Source organism: Apis florea, unplaced genomic scaffold (assembly GCF_048593485.1).
Source record: "Apis florea isolate Af1SG1 unplaced genomic scaffold, ASM4859348v1 contig_2291_pilon, whole genome shotgun sequence".
Lineage (NCBI taxonomy): Eukaryota > Metazoa > Arthropoda > Insecta > Hymenoptera > Apidae > Apis > Apis florea.
The window spans coordinates 1,600,314-1,626,994 of NW_028256553.1; the positions used below are offsets into that span (position 1 = coordinate 1,600,314).

Here is a 26,681-nt window from a genome sequence, read left to right on the forward strand (position 1 = left end):
CAATTTGCAAGTAAGATGCACCTCGACGACCTACGTGCCTTATAACAAAACAAGAAAATTCATAGAGTCGTAAGCAGAGCCCGTGCCCTCTCCTCCCTCTCCTCATAAAAATTTCTTGCCTCTCTATCTCAAGTTCCATAAAGTTCCGTCCATTTAATCGATTCAATTACCATTGTCCAATAATGTGTCAAAAGTTTTCCACGTTTTTCAATTTACGGTATAAATAAGATCTCGAAATACTTAAGCGAATCGAATGCGTCGAATCGTCGAACGTACGTTGAAAATTTTTTTAAACGTACGGAAGACAATAAATGTTTCAATTCGTAAGCAAATTCTTTTCCTAGTGTCTAGATATTATATTAACTTGGATTTGTAGATAAAGTGAAAAGGTTCTCTATTTCTATTTTCGAAACCATCTCTTAATCTTTTTTTCCTAAAGAAAAATGCCTCGATGATTCAGGTATTTTCAGTTTGGCGGTACAGGATGGGCACAAGGGTGTATATACGACGATCCATTGTTGTCGTTCCCTTTTAAAATTTCTCGCCACGGTTTGCTGGCCTTGGCTACCTGTATTCTTGGGTACGGAACGAGGGTGCAGGGGGCGTATCTCGCGAGGGTCTCTCCTTGGAAGGAATCATCCATCGTGTTCCAGGTAAAGAAAAAAAGGTTCATGGAATTTTCCAAGACGGTTGCCGAGGGTAGAAATTAACCTGGATGTAGGGGGAGGCCTGGGGAGGCGAACAGGTTTTTCCCCTCTGCCGCGTTTCCAACGCGTAGTAGAAGAGAAAGAGAAATACAAACGATCTTTCTTCGAATCGTTTCACGCCGTTTTTCCCTTTTTTTTTTTTTTATTTTTTTTCTTTTCTCCTCTTCCCCCTCCCCATTTTCCTTGGTAACGTGTCCAAGGCCTAAGCATTGTATCGCAAAGAGCGTATCTCTCGTTGTCATATGTTTCAACTTGAAAGAATTATGTATCTGGAAAAAAGTGGTGGAATTATTTTACCTCGTTCGTTGCATTTCATTAAAATCAGCTCATAATTCGAGATTTATTTGCGCGAAGAAGAATTTATTAAAAGAATCTGGATCTTTCTCCCTTCTTTCCACTCCTCTAATTTTAATCAACCACTTTCCTCCATGCTTTGTCGACTCACTTTTGTTCTCGGTGGATTTTTAACGACAATGATTCGCCGTTCCTTCGACGTCCACGATTTCAATTTGCACAAATTTTCATAAAACAGCACGAACGTTTGGTGCGAGGAGGAGGGACGTTATGACGTTCTTAAATCAATAATATCTCGGGAGAAAGATCGACAAACGAGATCCGAGCAATGGTCGAGAGGGGAAACCATCCTCGGAACATCTTTTCTCCATTTTCGTTTCTTTTTCGTTTTCTCGAGCAACGATCGTCATTCGTTTCTAAAAGAAGATCGTTTAACTGGATAATTTGACTCAGAAATAATTTGCGTCACAGTTTCTGATTTCATCCTTTATGGTTTCGTCACGCGAAGGGATGATGTGCTAACGTCGCGCAACAATTGTGAATAATGTCTAGTATCTGTCCGGTAATTAATTTATCGGTATATTTTTAGAATCGCTTCGAAAAAATCGTGATATCTTTCGTTACGTAGAGAGATTTATATATATATATACCCTTTTATGTGTTTTATTTTTTTCATTTTATTAGCGTTTTATATATTTCACAAAACGTGATGATGATTCATAGGAAACGTTGTGCAACCCGTTGCTTAAAGTCACTCGAGTCGAGGAGCGTGTAATAAAACGATCGCGACACATGCGTACATCTTTGGTGCCGAAAATTGAAGGCCGAAGTTTCAGCTGTGGGCGATAAAAAATGAACGAAGGTAACACGAAAACTTACTTAAAAAAAAAAAGAAGAAAAAAAAATTGATGCCCCAAACATCTTTTTTATCATCCTCGATAAAAAAGAAAAATAAAGTAATCGAGGCTTAGATGTAGTCTTTGATAAAAAAAAAACAGTTTGAAAATTACCTAATTTTCTCAGAGACACTCACTTTCTTGATTATTGACCTTAAGTATTTCGAGAAATGTGACGAAAAAAAGGAACACAAAAACTTTCACTCGCGTATAACTTGAAATATTCTTAAAATGGATACATTTGAAAGAGGACGGTATCTAACAATTTTAGAGAATGAAAAAAAATTCCATTCACACCGTCTTTTACCTCTACAACAACATATACAACCATGCACCATCTTTTTTTCAAAGAAAGATCTCAATCGAGCCAAAAACCAAATATGCCAAATTCCAACATTAGGAAGAAAAAAATATCGATGTAAGTCGAGCCAGCTTTTTTTGAAAAGCTTTCTAAAAAATAAAAAAAAAGGACGCAGATTAATTTTTTTCATATCCTTAGTGGAGGCAATATCTAGTAGATTCGATGCGCGGTTAATCGTCGCAGATCGAGAAATCGAAATTACTTGTCCTCTGGTCGTGGGGAACCGTGGCACGTGGACACAATTGCTTTATTTTATTGCATTCCCGGCTCGGGTAAGGCTACTGCATGCAAGACCGGTTTTGCAAAGTGACTTTAACGCCTCGCTTATAATCTCGGATCTCTGACTCGAGGAGTGCCCCTCTCTTTGTTCCACGTGAGCGGGGCAAACGGGGCGGCTGTTACATATGTATGAGCGAATTTAGTTTCCAATTTAATTAGCAAATATAGGTTCCTCCCCCGCCTCGATCGATCTCGAGTTCAGCGGTTTCTCGTTGTTTACCGAGAGGGGGTGACCGTGTTCCACGGCTTGGAATTCGGTCGACGAGGGTAAGGCGCGGATTAAATATGAAAAAATTTTTCCTCCATCTCTATTGACGAATTGTCGGGGATGGGTTAAGGCGATATTTTTCTTTTTCAGTTTAACAAAATAATTTCAAGCTGGTAATTGATTGTAAATTGAAATTTGAAAAGTTTTGTATTTGATATTTTTCCTTGTTTCTTTTTTAGATCGTCGATTTATAAGTTAGGTAGAAACGGAAATAGTTGATACGCGAAAGAAAATTAAATTTTAGGAGAAGAGATTTTTCTTTTTACGAATTACGAAGATAATTTATTCGAAACGAATAAGTTTTATACAGTTTTAATCAATTTGAATTATCAATTTCGTGTTACTGAAAATTCTAAATTTTCGAAATCGAAATATTATTATTAACGAATCAATCTGACGACGCGTGACAAATACATTTTCCTTAACGTCGTTGTCGTTATTCGTGGAGCATTATAACGGCCGCGGAAGATTTATACAGTCAGATTTATACGAGATGAGTTACTAACCCAAGAGCAAAGCTCTGGATCCGAGAAACGTCCCTGGAGCGAAGGCGATGAGCCTTTAAAGGAAAAGGGATTTCGTGAGGATTCTCGAGAACCTGTGACCAGCAGCGACTATGGTATTTCTGGAAAGGGACGAATGGATTGGGCAAACTGTGAACGGACAAAGAGGGGCGCATGGACCGTGCACACTATGTATAGCTTTACACACCATAGGGAGTGATTTGAATGCGCTTGAGGGAATCAATACTTTACCTAGTAGGAGTCCCGGTGAAAGCACGAATTCTCGAAACCCCTTGTTCACCAGGAATCGCCCTCGTGGAGAGGATCGTGTTTGTAGCGGCATTACACGTGGAGAGATAATTTGGTTATTTTTGTTACCAGTTATTATATTATCTGCTTCATAAATATGCAGACGTGTATTCAATTATAATATTTATCTGAAAAGTGTTAAGAAATCACTAGTGAATTTCAATGAATTTTATGTATTTATTTCGTAGTGTGTGTGTGTGTGTGGCTGGATATGGATGGAGGATATATTTTACCAATAATGGATTTAGTATCTTTGTAATAATACGAAGTAATTAAGTTTTTTTTTTTTTTCTTTCTTTCTTTCTTTATTACGATATATCTACTTTTTTACCTGTCCAAATGATGGATGATAACGTGATAATTCAAGTATTGAGAATTTTAAAAGTGGCGTTAATCAGTTTTAGGTAAAAATTATTCGTACTGTCTCAGCGAAATTTCATAGTTTATGGATACATTTATAGATTTATAGATATAAAGTATTAATTATCTTTTAATAGTTGATACAATCCTCGAATTTATCTGTTTCTTCATATTTAAGAGTGTAAATTCTTAAGTTGTTTGAACAACTTGAAAAAAAAAAAAAAAAAAAAAGGAATTACATCATTCATTGTACTATTCTTAGACAGTATTCTTAGAATTCGACAACAAAGATATATTTTGTGATTAATAATTTAACGATTCGCGTCTCATTAAAATCCGTAAATGTCCACGTATTTAATACGCATGCTTAATGAATGTGTAAGTGTAGTTTCAGCAAGTTTGTGTCGTGGAGCGATAAATACCGTTTCGAAACGGTATGATTAGTCGTATTGTGTTATGAGCCATTACGAGGTCGTGGAAAATAAGGTGGCGGTCGATCGCGTAGTGATTTCTCAGGAAATTCAGGCTGCTCTCTTTATTTCCTTTCGTTCGATAAGAAATATACGTAATAAATTTTTCAAGTTCTCCAAAAACCTGATTAAACGATATAATCGATTATTTGTCTTGTTCGTTTACGATAATGATGAATATTAGAGCAATAATAATTAGAGCAATAAAAATTATCAACCGATATTAATTTTCTCTCTCCCCCTTTTTTTTTTTCAGTAATTCGAAACTTGGAACATTTCGAAAGGTTTACGAATGTGTACACGAATTCTGGTATTGAATCGTGAAGGTTTTCCCTTTCGAGGAACAACTGGTAACAAATTGCCGATCAATTTTGTTATGACGGGTCCCGAATAAAGGGGTAAGAAGCCCTCTGCGTGGAGGGAGGAGAGGAAATACACGTTTCAATTCGAATCACGCGGTGCCCTCGAGCGCAACAATGGCCTGAGCGGGGGACACGAGGAGGGGAAAAATCAAGGGGGAATAATCACCCCTCGTATAAATATAGGTCACGATAGAAACAGCGTTGGATAAGCTGTGTGTTGACCGACGACGTGAACGTAGAATGAAATCACTCGTGCGGATTTATCTGGGGAGAGAGAGAGAGAGAGAGAGAGAGAGAGAGAAATTTTGAGATAAAAGCGTGTTAATCTATATCTATACTTTTTGGAAACAGTTATTTTCGTTAGAAAAATGGACCGATGACTAACAAGTTTCGATAAAAATTTTGAGAAGCTTCGTAGAAAGTATTCGACGAACGTTAAAGAAACGAAAGAAAGAGGAAGAAAGGAGAAAAGTAGGGAACGAGATTAAAATTCTTCAAAAAGACGAAATTTCAAATAGCAATATTATAAATAATTTTATCGAGTCAACGATATTTATTATTCGATAAGCAGTGTATTTCGATGACACGAAATTCTTTATTTGATCAAATGAAGCAATTATTTGAACGAGCGAATTAAAATTGAAATAATTCGAGAAAAATGATAATAGTAACTGTATAAAGCAGGAATAATGTAAACGTTCCATTCACGCGTAGCGAGACACCATAATTATTTTCGTCAGAACTTAAAATCTTCTCCAAAGGTGGTACATCCATACCCATTTTTTTTACTCGATCGTTCGCGTGACTCATGATCGACCATGCTCTCCGAAGAACAAAGGATACTCCGGAGGTTTGTTTCGATCCGATTGTTGCCCGGTTTTACGATCGTTATCCGCTCGGTATCGTTGTAAAAAAACGCGACAATTACGGCTGATTAAGACTATCTATAGTCCCCGTCCGTACAGTAGTCTATTTGCAGCAGCTGACGAAACTCGTTTCCGTGTTGCATCAGTCGCCCGATAACCGACATTGTTGTTTACCGATCGTCGATAATTACGCTACGAGTTTTCTTCTTTCGTCCCATCCTCCCCCACCGCCTCCTCAAAGTCGAATCTCTCTTGTCAAAACACCGATACCCTCGATCACGAGCTGACAATAATCCTTCTTGCCTCTCTCTCTCTCTCTCTCTCTCTCTCTCTCTCCCCCCCCCCCTCTCCCCCCTCTTCCTCAACGTTCTTCGTTTCGCTCGAAAAAGCGATACGCGTAAAACGATCGATCGATTTCTCATCCCATGTTCGAACAAATACAGCTTCGAATACAGCGTGTCCTTCAACAGTTCGAAAAACCCCCTGCAACAGGAAACGCAGCTTCTCCTCCTCCACCGCTTTGGGAAACAGCTGATCTCGCTCTCAGCTGCCCCTGCCTACGAACGAAAGCGTGGGGGGAGGGTGCGGGAACAGGGGAGCTGTCAGCTGTCTGTTTGTAAATAATTTCGCCGGCACTTTAATTTTCCATCGTTAACCTTCATCCTGTATAACTGTTCCAGCGGCAGTCATGGGGCTAGGGTCCGGTACAGCGATCTTTTATACGCGTTCCACGAACACCATGGCCTCTAATAGAATTTCCCCGTACAAAGCGGCGACGGGGACAAAGTGTGCTCGTTTATTTTGGCCCGATTTACTTTCGCTCTATCGACCGACGCTCTCCCGATAAATTATCGGGGAAATTTGGTGAATGGTAAAAAATTCGTTTTGGTGGAGTTACTTTTTTTTTCTTCTTCTCTCAAAAAATTTGAAAACGATTCGTAGGAATAACAGCGTAGTGATACAGGCTTAGATCATTGGAAAACGACACGCAAATTTGTATAATTCACTGAATTGTGATCGATAAAGAGAAGAGGCAGATGATTAAAAAAATACGAAAGTGGCGATAATATTTCTCTGGTAATCCTTTTGTCGTTTTTAAAACATTTCCATCGTTATAAACTGAACTGTCGAACTCGATCCTGAAGTATTGTAGGGAAGGCCGATGTCTCCCTTTAACGATCCCAGAACACCCATTCTACCGGAAACGAAACGTGTTTCCACGGTCTGGAATCAGTCAATTTTCTCTTTTCGAGGATCATAAAGGTCTGCTGCGACCGGCTGCGAGATTCTTTCTCTCGAGTCGAGGCGCATTATTACTCGTGAGCCACGCAATTTCAGACGAGCCACGTCCTTCCTCGGGGACCTTTTATTATTCCGTTGACACATGGCCCGCAATCACTTCTGCACCCTTCCACACACACTCACGGCTGACTTCGTGGACGGGGAAGGGGGATCTCGGTCGATGGCTCGCGGGTTTAACCATCGTGGACGATTTTTCTGAATCGACTCAACGAGACAGAAATTTCTCTTTATTTACTCGCCGATTTCATTTACCTTCGCAGATGTTATCATGCTCAATTTTCTGAATAATTTTATTTCTTCACCTATGTCTAACCGTCAATTTTAATTTCAGATTCTAAGTGTCACACGTTTGAGACGTTGATGGATTTTGATGGAATTGGGAAATAAGTTCTAGCGATGGATTAAATTGAATGAAGTCATATATCGACATATATACATTTTATTCAGTTTGTATGGGAGTATCAGTCAATAAGTCTATCGTAAGCTCTCCCTGAATTGATAGACATATCTTCGATAATATCCATGCATGCTTTTCTATAAGATAGATATAATTATACGTGTGTATCTCTAATTACATATAATAGGCTATTACACAGTCACAATACCTGCAATTAACATATGTAATAATAACTTATGATTAAGCAGGCTCGAAACGTTAAAGAAGAAAATTGAAATTTCCTCAATTTGCAACAAAATTTAATAATTACACGTTTTCTCGTACATCGTGATAGTAGATAAAAAAAAAAAAAAAAACACAATGAGAGAAACGTTTAACGTTTCCCTTCCATCCAAACCCAAGAACACTCTGCACATCAAAGTCGACGAAATCAACGAGGTTTGCCCTTTCTCTCTCTCTCTCTCTCTCTCTCTTATTTACGACACTACCACTATCCACTAATGACAGTTCCATTCCAAGGGGATGCTCTCAGGACGATCGATCGACCCCCTCGGCTACTTTATACCCCGGTGGATAGGAAAATAAGGGGAGAAGGAGAGGACCGTGATATACAGTTCGACACAGTTTTATATCTCGATCGTAAAACGCATCACGCGTGCCTTGGACGCGTATCCGACAATGGCGCGCACCGGTAAATTTATTCGGTTTCGAAATTTTTATGCCCGCCGTCCTCTTTTTCGCCACCGTGCGAAATAGACACGATTTCCCGCCTTTCCGTCCATGGGGGGTTAATTTACCGTCGCATAAATGTCGGCGCGCATCGTTTAAGGGCGCGCATCGATTTTGGCCGACAAAAGGAACAACGGCCCTTTGACCGCGTTGCGATACGATGCAATTTGATAAATTTATTCGCAACGTAAAAGGCCACCCTTGGTCTTCACGAAGTGTGGGAACGAGGAGGAGATTTTGGCGATGAAAATAACGGATTGTTTCGTTGTTTGTTTGAAATTTATAATGAGTGATGGAAGATCGAGAATGAAGATAAAATGGTGACATATATATATATACATATATTGGTGTTTTTTGTTGCATCAATTCAAATGAAATGCAAATGATGGGATAAGTAGAATGATAAAGAAGTTGTGCAGGATGTGAATATTTCTGAGTAAATTAGCGAGGAAAAGCGACGTGGTATTTCGTACGTCTCCGTTTCTCTGATATAATCTCGCTCCTCTTCTTCCAACGAAATCTATTTACGAATAACTCGTTTGTTAACATTCGTTTCAAAGTCAAAGCAGAGATAAATCCGTGACAATACAAGTGTTTACATTGTATGCGAAAAATAAGGTGGACAGATAAGGTAAATATATTTTTCGCAAATACCGAGGCTGGCACGGTTTACCTTGTCAGCCGAGTTCGAATCAATCTTAACGCGTTTTGCGCGATTATGGAATTGATTCCTATCGTAAATAAAAAATAAAAAAAAGGAAAAAAAAAAAAGAAAAACTCTTTGTAACAATCGAGTCGAAAAAGAAGAAGGAAATCGACATCGATTTTGAAACAAATTTTCAAAGCAAATCCGGAAAATATCAAGGCTATTTCTTCCCGATATCTATGTTGTTTATGAAATTTTCGGCCGGCATTTGCGTCGAACGAGCGTCGATAGACGAAAAGAAACGAATGCAGATAATTTTTCGTCCACGTCACCTTAAAGTGAGGCCGGGTTATTTTTTTCCTGATATTTCGAGCATCGAATTCGTATTCCGATATTTCTGTACTTGAGAGACAAACTGATCCAAGTCCATTCTTTTTTCTTCTTCTTCTTCTTTTAAATCATACACGCTATTTCACTTTTAGTAGAATGATTGAAAACACGTTCGTTCGATAATATCATCCCTCAACGAATATAATCGAATCAATTTTGATAAAAATCAATATATTAATTTTTATTCAGATACAAAAATTACTTTATATAGCTAATTGTTTTTATAATTCAATTATCTATAATAGATACTTAAATATATTATAGGTAATTCTTTATTAAAAACGATTCAGAGCAATTATAGATATGATGCTTTCTAACCCTTGTTCTCGTATTCATTAAAATCTCGATATTCGAAATCACTTTTAAGAGACGGACTAATTTTTTATTTCTTTTTCGAACGAATTGTCGATATTCCCTGCTCGATTCCCTGGTTAAAATTGATAGATTAACTTATTGCGAACGAGAGTAAGCGTAGAGAGCGATTACGGATGAAGGGTAACATTAATCTTTCTGGTACTTCGGCCAAAGTTCGACCGATTAAGAGTTGGGGCGTATTTGGTTCCGAGTAGTAGCCATTCATAACGTTAGATGACCTATGGTAACATTCTTCTTGGAATATCTTCATCTTTAACTTCGCTATTTGATTTGGTATTTTATTTAATCATCAGGGACGAAATAATTATTTATGACTTTTCGTACGCGAGAGATGGTAACGTTAATTCTCTTCAGAAAATGCGTCGCAAGAGCTTTAAGATTTATAAGATGTATCTAAGTAAATTTTCACTCTCTTTAATCCATTCCAAATATTCTGTTATCAAATCTAGTTAGAAACAATTCTTAAATTGTTCGTGACATTTCGAAAAATTCGGCGTGAAATTATCATTAAGCTTCGATCACGTTTATCTATTATCCATCATCAACGAGCAAAACAATCGAGAATTTTTCAAAGTTGAGATAGGATATAATTTTTTTGATCTCGGTATAATCTGAAGTATTTGTTTCCTTTCAATTTTCTATTTGAATCGATAATATAATAAACATTAACTTTTGTGTAAATAATTTGCACAAAGTGTTGCGATAGAATATTCTATTCACGGATTGGTGAGGGAAATTATTAAAAACAAGATGGAGGGGCAGATGTGTTTGGATCGTTTCGATTGATATAATCGTTTATTGTCGCTCGGCCAATAAGAAACGCGTGAATTTTTCTATTATTGATATATTCTCATTGTTGAACAGAGATACTCGCAGATAATACAATTCTCGTGTATTCAGCGGTTTCGATAATGTTCTGCCCGATGTTTTCGTTAAATTGATACGAGACGCGTGTTGGGATGACAGGGATATCTGTAGTACTTTCATCAGACCCGTGCATTATTGCAAAATTCTGCCGCGTGTTGGAATCACGATGATGAATTGACAAATATCGATTGTTTTCATCTGTATTCCGTCCAATTAAGGAGGAGAGGAAAGAAGGAAGGGATGCAAATTAATGCTTTGACTTAAAAGAAAAAATTATTCGTATAAAAATATATTTTTTTCTCGTATAGTATCAATAATTATTGAATTATAATTCTTTAATTATAATTATCGAGTTATATTTCAGAGAATTTTTAAATTTGGATACACAAATTATAAAAAAGAAAACAGTAAATTATGTTGTCAATCAAATAAAGATTGTCAAATATTTATATCCTTTTTTTCTCCAGGATTCTAAATTTTTGTTCAATACACTTTTAATTATTTTTCCAGATACTGTTTATCGGTCGGGAGAAGATTTAATCTAATTATACGTCACTTTATTCGACAATGCATATAATTTGTTCCATGTACACGTTTCCATTTTGTCATATCTCGAGTACACCTGCATATATGCACGTTCGATGTTAGTCTTATTTTTCACGTTTCTCGTGATTATTTATTTGAGGAATACGCGTTTTATTTTCAAAGTTGTTATTGCTATTAGCCTCTAAATTTTCACTCGAGCGAGTTTAATTGTGCAAGTTTGTTCAAAAGATATTAAGATATATACGAAAGTATGAATAGATACACACAACATAAATCATCGTATATCGTTATCGTTTTTATTAGAAGCGATCAAAGTCTTTCTTGTTGAAACAGACACGGTTTCAAAGAAGTTTTAGGAGAATCAAAATTTATCACAATTTCTTTTATTACACCAATTCCAAATTGTCCATTAACTAGAAATGAGAAATGAGTTTAACGAGTTCAAAAAATAAAGTATTTCTTTCAATGCAATGGAAAATTATAAAGCTATTGAAAATGATAGTGAAATCTTATTTATTAATAAGACATGGAAAAAGTCAAATGTTATCGCTTTGAAAGCTCCTCCAAATTTTTTTTTCCAATCAATAATATTATAAATATATCGTACATACTATTATATAAATAAGTAATAATTTAATTAGACCGTGTGCTTAAAAATCTTTTCTCTTTTTTAATAAAATTTTAAATAACGTATGTCATTTTTTTAAAAATTGATTTGGAAATATTATTGATTCAAAATATTTTCCCATACGTAATTCATCATCAGATTGGATATTTACCACCACGTACCATTACGAATTAAATTAAGATTAAACCATTACCTGGGTAAACATAGGATTACTTGCAATCTCTCTAAGCCAAAGTCCAAGGTTCAATTAAATGGCATTCGAGTAAAAATAAAGCTATAAATTCGGATAACTTATCGAGATACCTATCTCCTCATCAATTCCAATTAATTCCAAAATATATATTTTACAAAATATTTCGAATTTATCGCGAATATATACATAATATACAAAATTTGAATTTTTTCCCAGCGTGATAATTGTTGCAATTCCGAATATGGAGCAGAACGATACACGTTTTGCGTCATTGCATTGTTCCTCTCGCGAAGGAACGGTCGTCTGTGCGTTCTCGAGAAGGCAGATTCGTGCGCGTTAACCGTTAAAGAAAATCTTTGTACCGCAGCTGTTTGATGCGATAACGGCATCAAGACCGATCGTTTGCCCTGTTTGTTCAAAAATCGGATTGATTTCGAGGGAGAAACAACGAATATTCACGTGTTCGTCGCGCATTGTCGCAATTCAACTTTGTATCAATATCTGTGTTAGAACGATGGTTGTTGGACGATAATAGGCCACCGTTCTTATCGTCCTTGTTGACATCGAAAATTCGACGTGTTATCTGTGTAGACATTTCATGGTTCCTGTGCAAACACAGATGCGACACTTTTTGTGTTCATAGATGACGCGTTATTGGTTGTTAGTTACTTGTTTAATCGTTGCAAGCAGATATTTTTCGCAAATACGGTATGACCTCGGTTATCTAAACTAATCAGGGAGACACAAATGGATAAAGAATTATCAGATAATAGAGTGATTATTTTCTTGATGTTGATCGTTTAAAAAGTGTATAAATATTAATATAATAAGAGGTTGGAAATAATAGAATTAAATTAACGTGATTTCGTTGAAAAGTTATCGGTTTGAAATTTTCGGATTCAGCTATTGGGAACAACGATTTCAACAACGACTCGTTATTTTGCTACATTCTCGCGTGTCTTTTTCATCCTTCCATCCACTTTTTTTTTTGGGAGGGGAAGGGGGAAATCTTGAAAAAAAATATTAAGGTAAGGCAATTCATTGCTATTTGTATATTTATATATCGATTATTCGAACAACATTTCATCATATCGAAACCGTTCTGTAATCATATCATCTAGTTGCACTATTCAACATTCTCAAATTCTCACAGTTTTGATGTGAGATCCATTATATATTTTCACGGTAAGAAGAAGAACTCGAGATAATAAGAGGTTTTTACTGGATATTTTTGGTTATAAATAAGAAGTTAAATTGGACACGTTTCTGAAATATCGTCGTGTTGTATAAGTTGTCAGTAATAGGTTGTCAAACTATTAGATCGTAGATACAGGAACATGGAACGTTTGTCAATAATGAAATACGACCTTCGTGTGTGACAAATGTTCGATACGTCTCCTATTCATTAGAGCACATAGTAGAAAACGTGTTCAAACAGTTGACTTTTTCTTCCTCACTGACATTGAGTTTCAATTTATTACTCTAATGTAATTGATATATTACTGTAAGTGAATGGCTGTACCTTTTATCCGATTTGCAACATTGATTCGTGATCAATATTGCATTTTTTTATTTAATTCAATTCGATTATTTAATTTAATCGAATACATAGATATCTAATTTATAAAAAGATAAGTAGATATGTAATCGAGCCACACAATGTACGTGACGGAACAGAGGACAATAACGAAAAATTACCGCCTCTATATAAATTACCTATAAGCTACTGCAGGTTTTACCAAAAAGAAAAAAAAAAAAAAAAAGAAAAAAAATGAATAAAGTAAATGAAAACGACGGGTCAAAGTTCGAAGATATGTATGTGTAATAGTAAAGAGCAACATGAACAGTACATTTCCTATTACTGTATATAGCGTACAAAGTGTTTATTTTCTTCTTTGATGATGAAATTCATTTATTAAATAATACGATGTAAACGATATAATACCTCATCTCAAGAGATTTACAGTTTCAGCGTGTAAGATGATTCGATCTTGAGGAACAATATCGTGGAATCAACAATTGGAATTAATAGAGGAAATGATAAAATTTTGATAAAAGGTTCGATTCCTTTAATTTTCATTTATTAAAAGTCATTTGTAAACAGTCCTCTTAGATATCAAATAAAACGGAATACTGACCTCTTGTTGTTCCATTATATTTTAAAAAAATTTCTTATCTGAATCTCTTCTCTCCTTATCAGTTACTTATATAAACTTTTACCGTGCATTTAAGAAACAAAATTTATAAACGATTTATAAACAGCACGTTTGAAATTGCGAAGGATGATTTGTTCGTTCGATAATTTTCAGAAGAGAGAAAAAAAAAAAAAAAACCCAACTTGGAGGCGCCGGGCATCGATCCCGGTACCTCTCGCATGCTAAGCGAGCGCTCTACCATCTGAGCTACGCCCCCTGATAAGAAAGATTGGAATTCCGCGAAACTTCCGGAGCGATAACGCGGCCCAATTTTTTTCCCTTTTTCTTTTAATTGATTTTTCACTGATTCTCGAGCTTTAATTGACAGCCGGTTAATTAAACGAACCGGTTGCTACAGATTACACGTAAGAATCGAGCTATTATCCCTCGTTGAAATTCGTTTATCGTCGATCTATCTCTCTTTCTTTTTCCTTTTTTCTGCGTTAGTCATTGTTGAATCATCTTTTATGTGTGTCAGATCGTTGCACTTAAATGCGTTTATTAAACGCTATTAATTGCGTGATTATTTTACTGTGCGATATGTATGTAGATTCAATTACTTGATGAAAATGGTATAGAATATTATTTCAGAGATTTTGAAACGATTTTTCTTTTTTTTTCTTTTTTTTTTCTTTTTTTATTATTAGATTTTACATTTCATTTTCATAGAAAATTTTTAGTTAGATATACGAACCGTCACTTTTAATATAATTGGTTTTAATTAATTATTGTATAAATGTTTCTTCAATCAGGTTTTTACATTTCATTTTCATAAAATCAAATTTTTATATCGTGCTACTTAATACATGCTACTTACAATTAATTATTTATATATATATATGTGTGTGTGTGGTATAATAAATTGTAACTTAAATAGAAAATTTTATGTGCATAGTAATGACGATTCTCTCCTCGGTCACCAAAGTTTCTGCTCCATGGCTTTCTGCTCTACTTCGACTAATAATAAACGTTCCCATTGTTTCGAGATCGTTTACAAAGATGCGTCATTAAGAATAAAGATGATCCATTGGTGTCACGTGCTCCGAAATTGTTCGTGTCATAAAAATGTGCTACATACTGTGATAACGTGTGGAATCGAAAAGAAAAAAAAAAATGGGGAAGTCGATTGTGTCCTGATTGTGAGTCATAGTTCGAACAAAGATATCTTGAATCAAAGTGTCTGCATACGAGTCGATTGCACATTTACACCTTTGAACTTCTTACAAAAGCATCGTAATACTCGTGTATATTACTCGATTCTCACGTACAGACAACACAGGCAATATTTCAAATATGTTTAAATAAATCAAATATCAAAAGATAGAAATATTGAACGATCAGTATAAGCCGTGAAGAAATTTTTTAAAGATGCTACACTTGTTGCGCGTAATTAATCATATTTTCTATTGAAATACGAAGTCAAACAGTAATAATAGAAAAAAATTATAATACGAAAAAAACTATTGCAAATAAGAGTAATAAAATAAAATAAAATAAAATAACTTTGTTGTTATTATTAACAGGCCGAAAATAAGCATTCTTCTTTGTACAACAATCGTCTTTTTCTTTTATAACTCGCTGTGAAATGAATAATTTTTTTTTCTTCTTCTTGAATCTCAAGACAAACACAAGAGAAAGAAAGTGTTAGCGCGTGTTGGCAAGTTTACGATCTTCTCGAATGGCCTACGCATCATTTCGGTCCGTGGAGCATTATTGTGCAACATAGTCGTCGAGGAAAAAAAGAAACAAGGGGAAGAAAGCTCGGAGGGAAGGAGCTCAGAGCTTCCCTTTTGATTTATTCGTTGTACCGGAAACAACTCTCTTGGCTTCCGCGACAGTTCTTCCCCGATATTACAGTTTGGTCGTGATGATTCGCGTGTCCGCGCCACGTTCTCGTCCACTGCCAATAGCCCCTGAATGACGTCTATTTGCTCGGCCGGATTCGTGACCGTCTTTTATCTCACGCCATATTATTATACCACGGTAATATTGTTTATCGGTCGTCGTTTCGACGCACAAAGATGAATCATTCCCTCGATTGCGTGTGATTTTTTTTAAGGAATATGTCGAAGTGGAAAGTGTTGCGAAATGATACTAAAAAAAAAAAAAAAAAAAAGGAAAAAGATGAAATTCGGACGTTATTGTGAGCACGAAGGAAAGGAATGTATTTGAAGATGCATATCCATCTATGTTTTGATCGCACAATTTTTCATTAACGATAATACAATAATTTTTAACAGCTTATACATCATCTTTCAACTCGATATTGGTTTCAATATCGTATACGTATTTCATTCATTTGACACGGCATGGAAATAATTATTTCCATAATCAATCATCAAATAAATATTACGGTAACTCGTACACAATCGTCGATATTGTCGAGTAAGTATTAAAAATCGTGAAAAATGAAGACATTTCTAACATTCTTTTTCATATTTCAGATCAATATATTACGTTGAAAAAAAAGGGAGGGAGGGGAAGAAGATAATCTCGCAATAAATCGAAACTGTACCGATATCTTTCCCGACGATTTCATCATCTTTCGTGTATAGGAATATTTTTTAATCGTCGTTGAAAAATGAAAGTGTTTTCGAATTTCTCCCCCGTTTGAAATCGAAATCAACTCGTTGATACGAAAAAGAAAAAAAAAAATGAACGAAGACCGGACACAATCAGGAGTGTGGCTAGGAAGGGGATAGCCGCGGACAGATAAGTCTACCGGTTATTTTGCAACCGGAGATGAACGCGACCCGTTAATCTATCACCGGCAATTTGTAGCTTGTCACAATGGAACGATAATTCGCGATGTTACAGCTGGAACGTTTCATTGCCACGTAATACCTTGCCGGGTCCCGCTCTCTGACTCATCGCCGCGAAAGGATTCTAAAGTGTTCTTCTCTTTTCTTTTTTTTTTTGCTTCGGTGGCCTTGATCCGACGTTGCTCTCTTCGAACAAGAGTGTGTGTGTGTGTGAGAGAGAGAGAGAGAGAGAGAGAGAGAGAGAGAGAGAGAAGGAACGAGCGAGCACGTTTGGTTAAGTCATGGCGGTCGATTAGACGCGTCGATTAATCATTCTTCTATTTTCCATCGCGCATCTTGAGCTCTTGTGCTCTTGCCTCGACACGTGTTTTTCCCTTCACAGTCGGGACGTTATTAGAGAAAGAGGGCGGGGCGATTCGTAGCTACGCTTACGAAACTGATCCAATCTGACAATTTTCAGGGATCGAGATCCAATCTGTCTTGCGTCGAGGCCAACATCTCGCGATGATCTCGTGATTCGAACCGTTGATTCGACGGCGGTCCTCTTCCGTTATAACGGCGTGCGACCGAGGCTGAGGCGAAAGAGAGAAAAAGAGCGATGGACAGATGGAACGGTCGCAGGTTAGAAAAAGGTGGAGGGGCGGTTTTAGAAAAAGAAAAAGGTTTAAGAAAGCGGGGAAAGCAAGAACAAAACGAAGCTGCCGAGAGTGTTGCACGGAGTCGTTTGACACGGAGTGGGGGGGAGGAGTGCTGCGTATGGGAAGGAGACGGAGAAAAAAAAAAAGAAACGCGTAGAGGGTGGAGCGAGAGAGTGAGTCAGAGGGAAAAGAGGGAGAGAGAAAATCGCTGCGAAGGGAAGGAAGGAGAGAAAGTCGAGGGAAAGAGCGTGATGGAGGAGGTTGAAGGGAGATAGATAATAATCTCTCTGCGGAAAGAGGAAAAAGAGAGGAAAAGGAGGAAAGAGAGGGAGATGGGTCGAGGGTGAAAGAGGGACAAGGAGTGAAAGAGTGGTGCACGGCAGTTGAGGCGGGTGGTGGGAGGGGATTTCCGAGCGACGGGGCCTATAATATCGTATGGCAGTGCCGTAACGAGAGGCCGCTTTCCCGAACGTTGACCTCTTCGCGCTTCCAATACTAACCTCGCCCAAATATCCACTACCGGGAATACGAAATAATAGAAACTTTGGAACGGCTCTCATCGCCACGATGAGATCGTCGGCCTTCGTGGAACGATTGACCGGCGGAACATCACGAAATGTAGCAGCGTTTTAAAGGGACCTTCCCTCCTCTTTCTCTCTCTCTCTCTTTTTCTGTTTCCGGGGGGGGAGGGGGAGGCAAGCTGTTCCCGATCCCTTTAAATCGTCTTTTTCTGAGAACTGGTCTACAACGTGCTGCTACTTTCTTCGTGGTTCTTTAAATACGAGACGACCATATGTCAGAGGTGTTGGAGTTGCACTGGTAACAAATCAACAAACCGTTATTTTGTGATAGAGATATATTATTAGTACCAAGGGGGGAAATTATAGAACGGATACCAATTCTATTTGGACAATGAAAGTATCGTAATAATATGTTGCAACGAGCAAATTTCCCTTTTTATATATCGATCGTGAAACTGGTATTTCCCTGTTCGGAAAATTCAGTTCTCTAGGAGCACGATCGATACCATTCGTTTCTGATTCTGATAGAGCAGTTTTGAGACGTAGTTCGGTCAATGGTCCAGAATCATGGATCGTCGTCGAGGTATTTAAATGCAATCAGTCTCGTCGCGATTCATATGTCCATTGTCTTGTTTCTATTCTTATATACGATGATAAGAAATCGTATAATTAGACGAGAGGGATTTTATTTCTTTCTCTTTTTTTTTTCTTTTTTTTTTTTTTTCTTTTTCGATTGACTCGCATGAAAAATTCTGCGGCAATGCGGCCACTGTGACGTTTCGTGCTCGCGACAAAGGGTCGTCAGTATTTTGCGGAAATGAAAGAGGGAAGAGCCCTTCTCCGTTTCCTCCCAAGTCTTTATTTTGCGTTGTCCTTGGAAAACAAAGGAACCTTAAAGGCCCTGAATGGCCCTTCATCTTCTCTTCTCCCTGCTTACAAAGAGATTGGGAGTTTCATTGATCCGCACGGTTACGGGACGAATATTCGCGAATCATAGCGTTTCTCGTATATGCCCACTCATCGTTGATAACGTGCCCTCTTCAGTGAGAGAAAGAGCCTCTTCATTAACGCTGATAAACAAAACCAACGTCCCGCCTTTGAAGATTACACGTACACTTTTCAATTATGCAATGGACGATTACCGGTTCCCGTTCGTCGTGAAAACGATGACAAAATAACCGAGTAGCGACGATAAAAGTGAATCTGGCGATATAAATCGAATGGCAATTGTTTACACCCTCCGGTTTTCGTACTTTGTATGCGAACGAACACGGTTCCGAACCCATGATTTTAACTTTCTCTCCGATATTTTAACTTGCCGCGAGAAGTCAAGGAAAATACGTGTATTTGATATTCTTCGTTTACCTTTTACCAGTGGGACGCATGGTTGTAACACGTTACAAATCGCATCGTACCGATAATCAGATGGGATCGATATTTTTAGCACAGTTCGTACTCCTGTTGCTAAGGCATCAGCTGATCAAGCCGGCTGCCTGCGTGTGCCAGCCCCGTATCTATAGCTTCTTATAATAACGTCCCCACTCGTGTTCTTCGTCTCCTCTTGTCTGTTTACTTTCAAGCGAACCCGTAGCAAAGTTAGATATTCATGAAACGTTGCAATGAATCACGAATTATCTGAAAGTAAAACCCTCGTCTTTTTATGCGCTTTATCAGAATTTCGCTTTAACGACCCTGGTATGGTACGAGTTGTTGCTACGGCGCAGGCCCGAGAAACCGGCAAGTCTCCCCACCAGCTGTTCGTTCCCCACCACGCCAGCCCGACCAGATGATCGTAGCTCAGCTTAGCTATTGAAGCGTCAGTTATCGTCAGTTAGCAACCGGCTCTCTTTTCGCATACATCGTTCATCGTAGAAATCCCCAACACGTAATGTCCAGTGTAACCTGATTCTTGTGTGATCTTTCTAACTGTGTATCGGTGTTGTGAACGATCGTAGCTTTTCTGCTTTTTTTTTCTTTTTTTTTTTTCCATATCATATTTTCTCTTATCGTTCGACCGTACTCCAAAAAAAGAATTACGAGCCGTACGAGAAAAGATTGAATCGAGCATTGTCGCATTACCCAACACAAGGGTACGAGCAATATTTCTGTGATATTTATTATGATTGGTAATTTCTTGCCGTTGTTCCTCAAGTGTGACAACTCGCGGACGTTTTATTTCAAAGGAAGACCCACCGTTAAGACTTGCCGGTGAAAAAAGATTCTCTTAAAAATCATTTTCTCTCTATATCGCCCGTCTTTTTTCTACCGAAAAAGCTTAGATCGCTGAGAAACCGAGGACAGAAATTTTTTTTCTGATTGCAACATATATATCGTGTTCTACCGAAGTCTTTCGTGTAATATCATTATTACACACACACATATATATAGTGTTTATTTATTATAATCGTCCAAAATTCCTGTGGCTAACGTGACCGAGCCTTGCCCGAAGGCGGATACACTCGCGAATTGTGGTGGTGCCGTCAGCATGGGTCAGATTGGAAATGACGTGAGTTTTTTCACAAATTATATGCATATATATTTTTCATTTTTCTATTTCATTTGTTTAAAATTCCGGCTGGAAATGCCGGCCCTCGAGACGAATGCGCCTGTCGTTGTTCGCTGGGTTTTTTTGTTTCCCTTTTCCTTTTTTTCGCTTAGTAACAGAGAGAGGGAGAGGATCGACCGGCTTTTCGGTTTTGTCCATGTTTCTCGTAATTACGACCGTTCTGTGCACATGTATCCGTGTGCTCACAGACACCATCTTGCATCTATGTCACTCTCGATTCGTGTACGCATGCGACCGGCGCATTCCAAAAGTCATCAAGATCTTACATACGATTCATCTAGCGAAGATACAGTGCAATGGCGAAAGAGAAAAAATGGTCGATAGAAATGATGGAAAATTCGTCTCGTAAATTGTAATTTTTCTCGATTATTCAATGCCGTTGAATATTTCGTACGCGTCCATCTAGATTAATTTCAAAATGTAGCTCCGATCTGTGATATATGTATCGATTTTTAATATTTTTCAATTTTGCGTCATTTATATCGCTATACGATGTATCGATTGTTTTGTTCGATCGTTCGTGTGTTTCGTTTATACACATAGATAGATTAAATTGATCAAAAAGAGAGAGTAAATTATCCTCTCTGCGTATTCGAGCCGATATTTTATTTTCGTTCAATAGTGGCGAGTAATTGATTCTGTTTAGGGGGAAGTGTAACCATTCGATTCATGATCAGCGTACAGCATGCTCTCGTTAAATTGTTGTTCGTCCGAACCGTGCTGCCGGTTTTGCGGCGTGAGACCGATATATTGCGCATCAGAATCGGGATCCAGCCCATTTTTCACGCGTGCCCCCATGTTATGCTCGTTCGATAACGAATAAAAGGTTGATTGTTAGTGAATCATGTTTCCATAAAAAGAGACAAAACATTACTCTTTTTTTGTTTCTATCTCGTGATGGAAGAAAATTGATCGAGTTTTCCTCTATATTTCAGTCATTCAAGTACGAATTTTATTATTTCGGAAATTAATTTTGGGACAATCGAGTAAATTTTTATATTTAATTCCTGAAAAATCAAATGGAGGACTTTTTTTTTGTAATTTTTTGAAAATGTAAATATTCGAAATTCGATCACATAATTAAACTATTAACGACACATAATTTCTAACGGATTCTCGTAGTTTTAATTCGATCATCAGAGATCTTAAAAGGTAATTTCATAATGCGAACCGGTTTCGTCAACATGCGATTCACTATTTCCTTCTTTTGGAGTAAACAGGTAAAACCTGGCTCCGGGGACGATTCGCAGGAGTATCCGTTCTTGCGTCAGAAATTTACCCTCTCCTACCACGGCTCTGTGTCACTTTGCCAATTTTATTGAAGTGTTTCATCATCCTGAACGTTCACCTAAAATCTACCTAGCATTGATCACCCGATGCGGATGCCAGTTTATCGATTTCACAGTAAATACTTCTGTTTTTATTTTTCAACATTTTTTTTTTAACATTAATTTCAGCTCTTGGAAGACTTTTTTCTTTTTTAGCAAAAAATTATTTTTGAAATTTTTCAACTATTAGCTAATTTGAAATTAGTTAATAATTATAATAATTATCTTTTAAAAGATAATACATTTTGATTTTTTTTGTTAAATTAAAATGAGCCTAAATTTATCGAGAGTTTCGAATCTTGGAAAAATAACAAGAGGTTTCGTTTCAAGTGTTCCATGTTTCTGGTTTATTTTAATAATAATCATCGATGTAAATGTTTCAAAATTGATTACTCTTCGTATATGGATTTTTCCATCTCGTTGGCTCGTTCATTTGTTAAAACAAAACGTTTGCAATAATTTCTGCTGTTTATATCGTTACCTTCATTGTCAAATTTCATCATCCTGCAATCCTCTTATCACTGTTACCCGAATAAACGATCTTCTGTTTTTCTTTATACTGTATAACGTTATCACTTATCGACTTGGTAACGAACTTTTTATTTTTCGGTCATTTTTGTCAACATTTTTAATAGCTAGTTCGCTTGTCCATTTAAGTATCATATTCTCATTGACGTCTTTCGAATCTTATCTGTTACTTTAACAAACGAATTAGTACTTTTACGCAATATGCGAATTTTCTAACAAAAACAACGACAACAAAGATATTCCAAATTATTATATTTGCGTATCAAAGTTCACTCTTTGAAACACATCTAAAATCAGGGCCGCGGAAATTTTGAAACAAGTTAAAACAAGCAAATACAAATTTGAAATATCTTCACAAGCGAATACAATTTGGAAATATCATTTCTTTTTCAATTACCAAAACGGGTAAACGTTATTTACTATTTACATTTAGATTCGATGCAAACGAAACGTTTATTCTCCATTTAATTAAAATCCACTAAACGTCACGAGATATTTTTTATTTCTTAAACATCGAGTTCAATTATTTTTAATTCGCTACTTCTATAAGAAATAGAATTTTCTTATATTTCAATGTTTCAAATACACAAGGTTTAAATAAATTCATAATAATTATTAAAATGTTTGAACGAATTTTTGAATGAGTAATATTGAAATATACTATTTCTTTACGCGACTAAAAAAATGTTTGTGTGCAAAATCTTGCCTCACTCGAGCGAACATAAATATTTATTCCTACTTATCTATTTTGAAAAATCTATTATCCCCGGCCCTGAAATTATCAGCCTTGTTACACGTGTTCACCCGTGGAATTTCTCGACTGTTGTCAACAAGGTTGAATTGACGGTCCGTTCGAGTCGGTCATCCGAAACGTATATAGCCGTAATATACGAATTTTGAATAATTAGAATGTTTCGCGAGTTGGACGCGAATAAAATCGAACGAGAAAAAAATATCATCGATATCTCGCCCCACGTTTAATAACACTTAACACACATAACAACACAGTAATACGAGTAGCTTTGAAAATGAATCGCTGACACGTTCGAATAAGATCCCCACTCTAATCAGATCGAGCAATCTAAATAGAATTCTAATCATTTTGAGCAAATCTAAGGGATACGCAGAGGGGAGCGATTGAATAGTCAGCTTTCAAGGAGTTTCTCTCAGACGCCATGTTGGTGGAGTCGCGTTTCCTTTGGAAAAATTTCCCCTCCCGGAGGAAATGTTTCGAATTTCTTTCGAATTCTTCGCGAAGTGATTTACATTCGAGCTTTCTTGCCTGTTATATCTCTCTCCTCGAGTTTGTTCTTGGCATTTGAACGAAGCGATTCCATTTTATTGCGTATCAATGCACATCATCGAGTATTCAAATATTATAGCTACCATTCTAGTTTCAATTCATTCTAATTCTTTCTCGTTATCACGAGAAACGGAACGTGCTTGATTTGTTTCTATCTAATATTCTTAGTTCATAATTTATCTTCCATAATTCTTTAGGAAAAAAAATTCCATTGAAATGTGCACGCGCGAAAACTTCCTGTTGCAAACGGAAACAAGACAAATTTCCGAGGAAGAATATTAAGAATGAAAGACAAATGATCTTTGTAAATTTTCATTCGGTTTTTAAAGTGTTTCACCGTTGTGTTATTATTATATCTCGCATTCACAATGCGATAAGTAGTTCGTATTTTTCACACGTCACTTAAAATAATTCTCAAAAATCTAACTGTCTTTCGTATTTTTGCGAGATGACGAGTAAAAGAAGGAAAGGTAAAAAAAGAAACACAAAGTCATACACGTTCATTAAGATTTTATTTTTGCAAAAACGTTGGCCATTGAATGGGAAAAATTTTAGACGGTCACGTTGCCTATCTCGTGCTATTCGCATGCGATGATTTGCATACGAATATCCACATTTCATTCATAGCCTGCGCGGCTGGTTCAAACGTGCGTGTCAACCCTCTCGATTCACGTGGATCGTCGAAAGTCACGTGAAAAAAATTGAGCGCACATTTCAATTTCGTTGTGTCGTCGGGGCGACACGTCGCGAAATTGGCACAGAAATAATGGAACCGCTAGCTCATTACGAGATAAATTATACCACGGACGCAGTTTTGCATTTCTAATGTTTTCCTCTGTGCCACGTTATGCAATTCTTCGTACATACGAAGAACCTCCAACACGTAATAGTTGCATCTGATTTTTTCATTAAATTAGAGTCGGAGAAAACGAAGGGAAAATTTATATTAAATGTATATTAAAAATTGTAATATATTCCATAAATAATTTCTAAATCGCACAGGCGAGTATTTACATTCGATGGTTCGAATGCAAATGAAATATTTGTTTTCGATCAAATTGAAATTAACGTCAAAGATAATTAAGGATAGTTGCTCGTATTGGGTTAAGATCATTTATATAAAAATAATTTTTATATATGATCTCATTATTTATTTCTTTTTATCTACACCTGCGAGACTCAGAGAAAAGAATTTTATTTTTTATATAATTTTAACACGGAGGAGAATTATTTGTTTTCTCTCAGTTTATTTGTTTAGGTAAGAGTTGGGAGGAAAGAATTTCATTTTTTAAAAATAATTTTAACTCGAGAGCGCGGGAATAGAGATAGGGACACGAAGATGCAAACAAATTCCCAATGTTTTATTTTTCATTTCTTCTTCATTGCTCAAGACTTAAGAATTATACTTTGAAAATAACCTCCTCCCGAATCATGTGATTCGAATAATACCATTTTCTCATATTTCAATCTCACTCGTTTCGAAATAATACAGAAAATAATACCTCTTTCACGTAACTTTCATATCGAAAAAAAAAAAAAAAAAAAAAAAAATTTTACACGCAAAACCTCGCCTCATTCGAGGAAACGAAAATATTTATTTCCATTTATCCACGTCGAAAAAAAAATCTATTTTCCCCAGACCTAGTTACACAGAGGCTCTTTGAACTGGAGGTAAATTGGACGTGGAATAAACGCCGAGTGGATGGTGTAAGTCCCTTTGAAGAACACGCTGGTTTCGAACGATTATTTTTATCCGACGACTCCGACGTTTCTTTTTTAATTCCCTTCCTTCATTTTTCCCCTCTCTCCTATTTTCTTCTTTCATTTCACCCCCTTCCCCCCCTCTCCCCCCTTCTTTGTAAACCGCCACAAGTATACACGTCCCATCCGGGCATGGTGGCCCGTTGAGACGAACTCTTGTCGAATCTCTCCATTTTTCTTCTTTTTTTTTTTCTTCTTCTTCTTCTCCCTTTCCTGTTCTTTTCCCTTTCTCTTGTGTGTGTGTGTGTGTGTGTGTGTGTGTATTGTATATATATTTTCTCCTCGACATGCAGCTCTCTCGAGATCGTAAAATTGTTTTCCAAGCGTAAACCGGTTCTCTGAGATCTGGGTTCTGGTTTTCAATGTTGTTGCACGCGGTCATAGGCCGCCTTCGCTCCTCGAAGACCTCGAGAACGGGTCCAGGCCCGTACGGGCTAACAGGTTTTCTTGCCTTTTCTTTTCTCGTGTCATCGGTAACTGCATGAAACCACCGCGCTCAATGAACCGACCATTTTGCCTCTCTTTTTTATTCTTTCTACTTCGACTCTTGGAACTCTTTTTCGTTTTTTTTTTTTTCTTTTTTGTCTTTTGTTTTCAGTTGAAATGCCCCGGTATTACGAAATGTATCGTTCGCGTAATTGAGAATTTCCAGTTTTTGAATTATTGATATTGGAATTTTTTTCAATGGAATGTAAGCATATTTTTAAATTGACATTTCGACGCGAGATACTGATTCAGAATAAAGTTTAAAGTGTTAATTATGGAATTATATCATTGTTGCAGTATGTGCGAAGTTCTTATATTTTCTTTGTGATTGTTTTTCCGAAGACAAATTGAACTTCACGATGTGTTCGAGATAGGGCTTTCTGACTTTGCTTAAAAGATTTAATAGAACTTCGAATAATAATGTATCTTGAAAAATAACTAAAGGCAACAATTGTTAAGGAATACTTCTTAGACTTGGAGTTGTAGTTATTTCTACAAGGCACACTCGACTTTCGTAACTGTAGTTAAAAGTTAGAGAATCGCGTAGAAGTTGAAATATATCTTTAAAAAGGAAACAAAAAAAAGAAAAATACAGGAATATTATTTTTATTTATTAAAGAGTTTTTGAAATTATTATATTGGGAGGGATAAATCGTATTGCACGTATGCCTTAACTGGATACACAACTTTTTGTTTCTTCGTTTCTACGCGTGTTATCGTTACGTGATTAACTGGGCGAGGTTAGACCCAGATTCGAGAGGTAATTTACACTTTGGTCACGTACCTCTCGAGATCTATACCCAATCAAATGGATTCGAAATGGTGCTATTGTTGTTCCACTCTGT

The 26,681-nt window shown here is 36.8% G+C and overlaps 1 protein-coding gene and 1 non-coding gene across 9 annotated transcripts in view; one reads left to right on the forward strand and one right to left on the reverse strand.

Annotated features, from left to right (window-relative positions):
* The window catches only part of Sesn (Sestrin), a 157,555-nt gene that overhangs the window by 99,130 nt on the left and 31,744 nt on the right, over positions 1-26,681 (forward strand). The window contains exon 1 of one of the 8 annotated variants that reach the window (XM_086903393.1): positions 18,569-20,370. The exons of the other annotated variants lie outside the window; for them this stretch is intronic. Within the exon in view, the coding sequence (XP_086759519.1) occupies positions 20,350-20,370 (21 nt within the window). The 5' untranslated portion in view covers positions 18,569-20,349. Of the gene's footprint in view, positions 1-18,568; positions 20,371-26,681 lie in introns of those variants that run through there. 8 annotated transcript variants of the gene reach the window in all.
* Positions 14,088-14,160, reverse strand: TRNAA-AGC (transfer RNA alanine (anticodon AGC)). The gene has a single exon. It is a non-coding gene; the product is annotated as a tRNA-Ala (tRNA).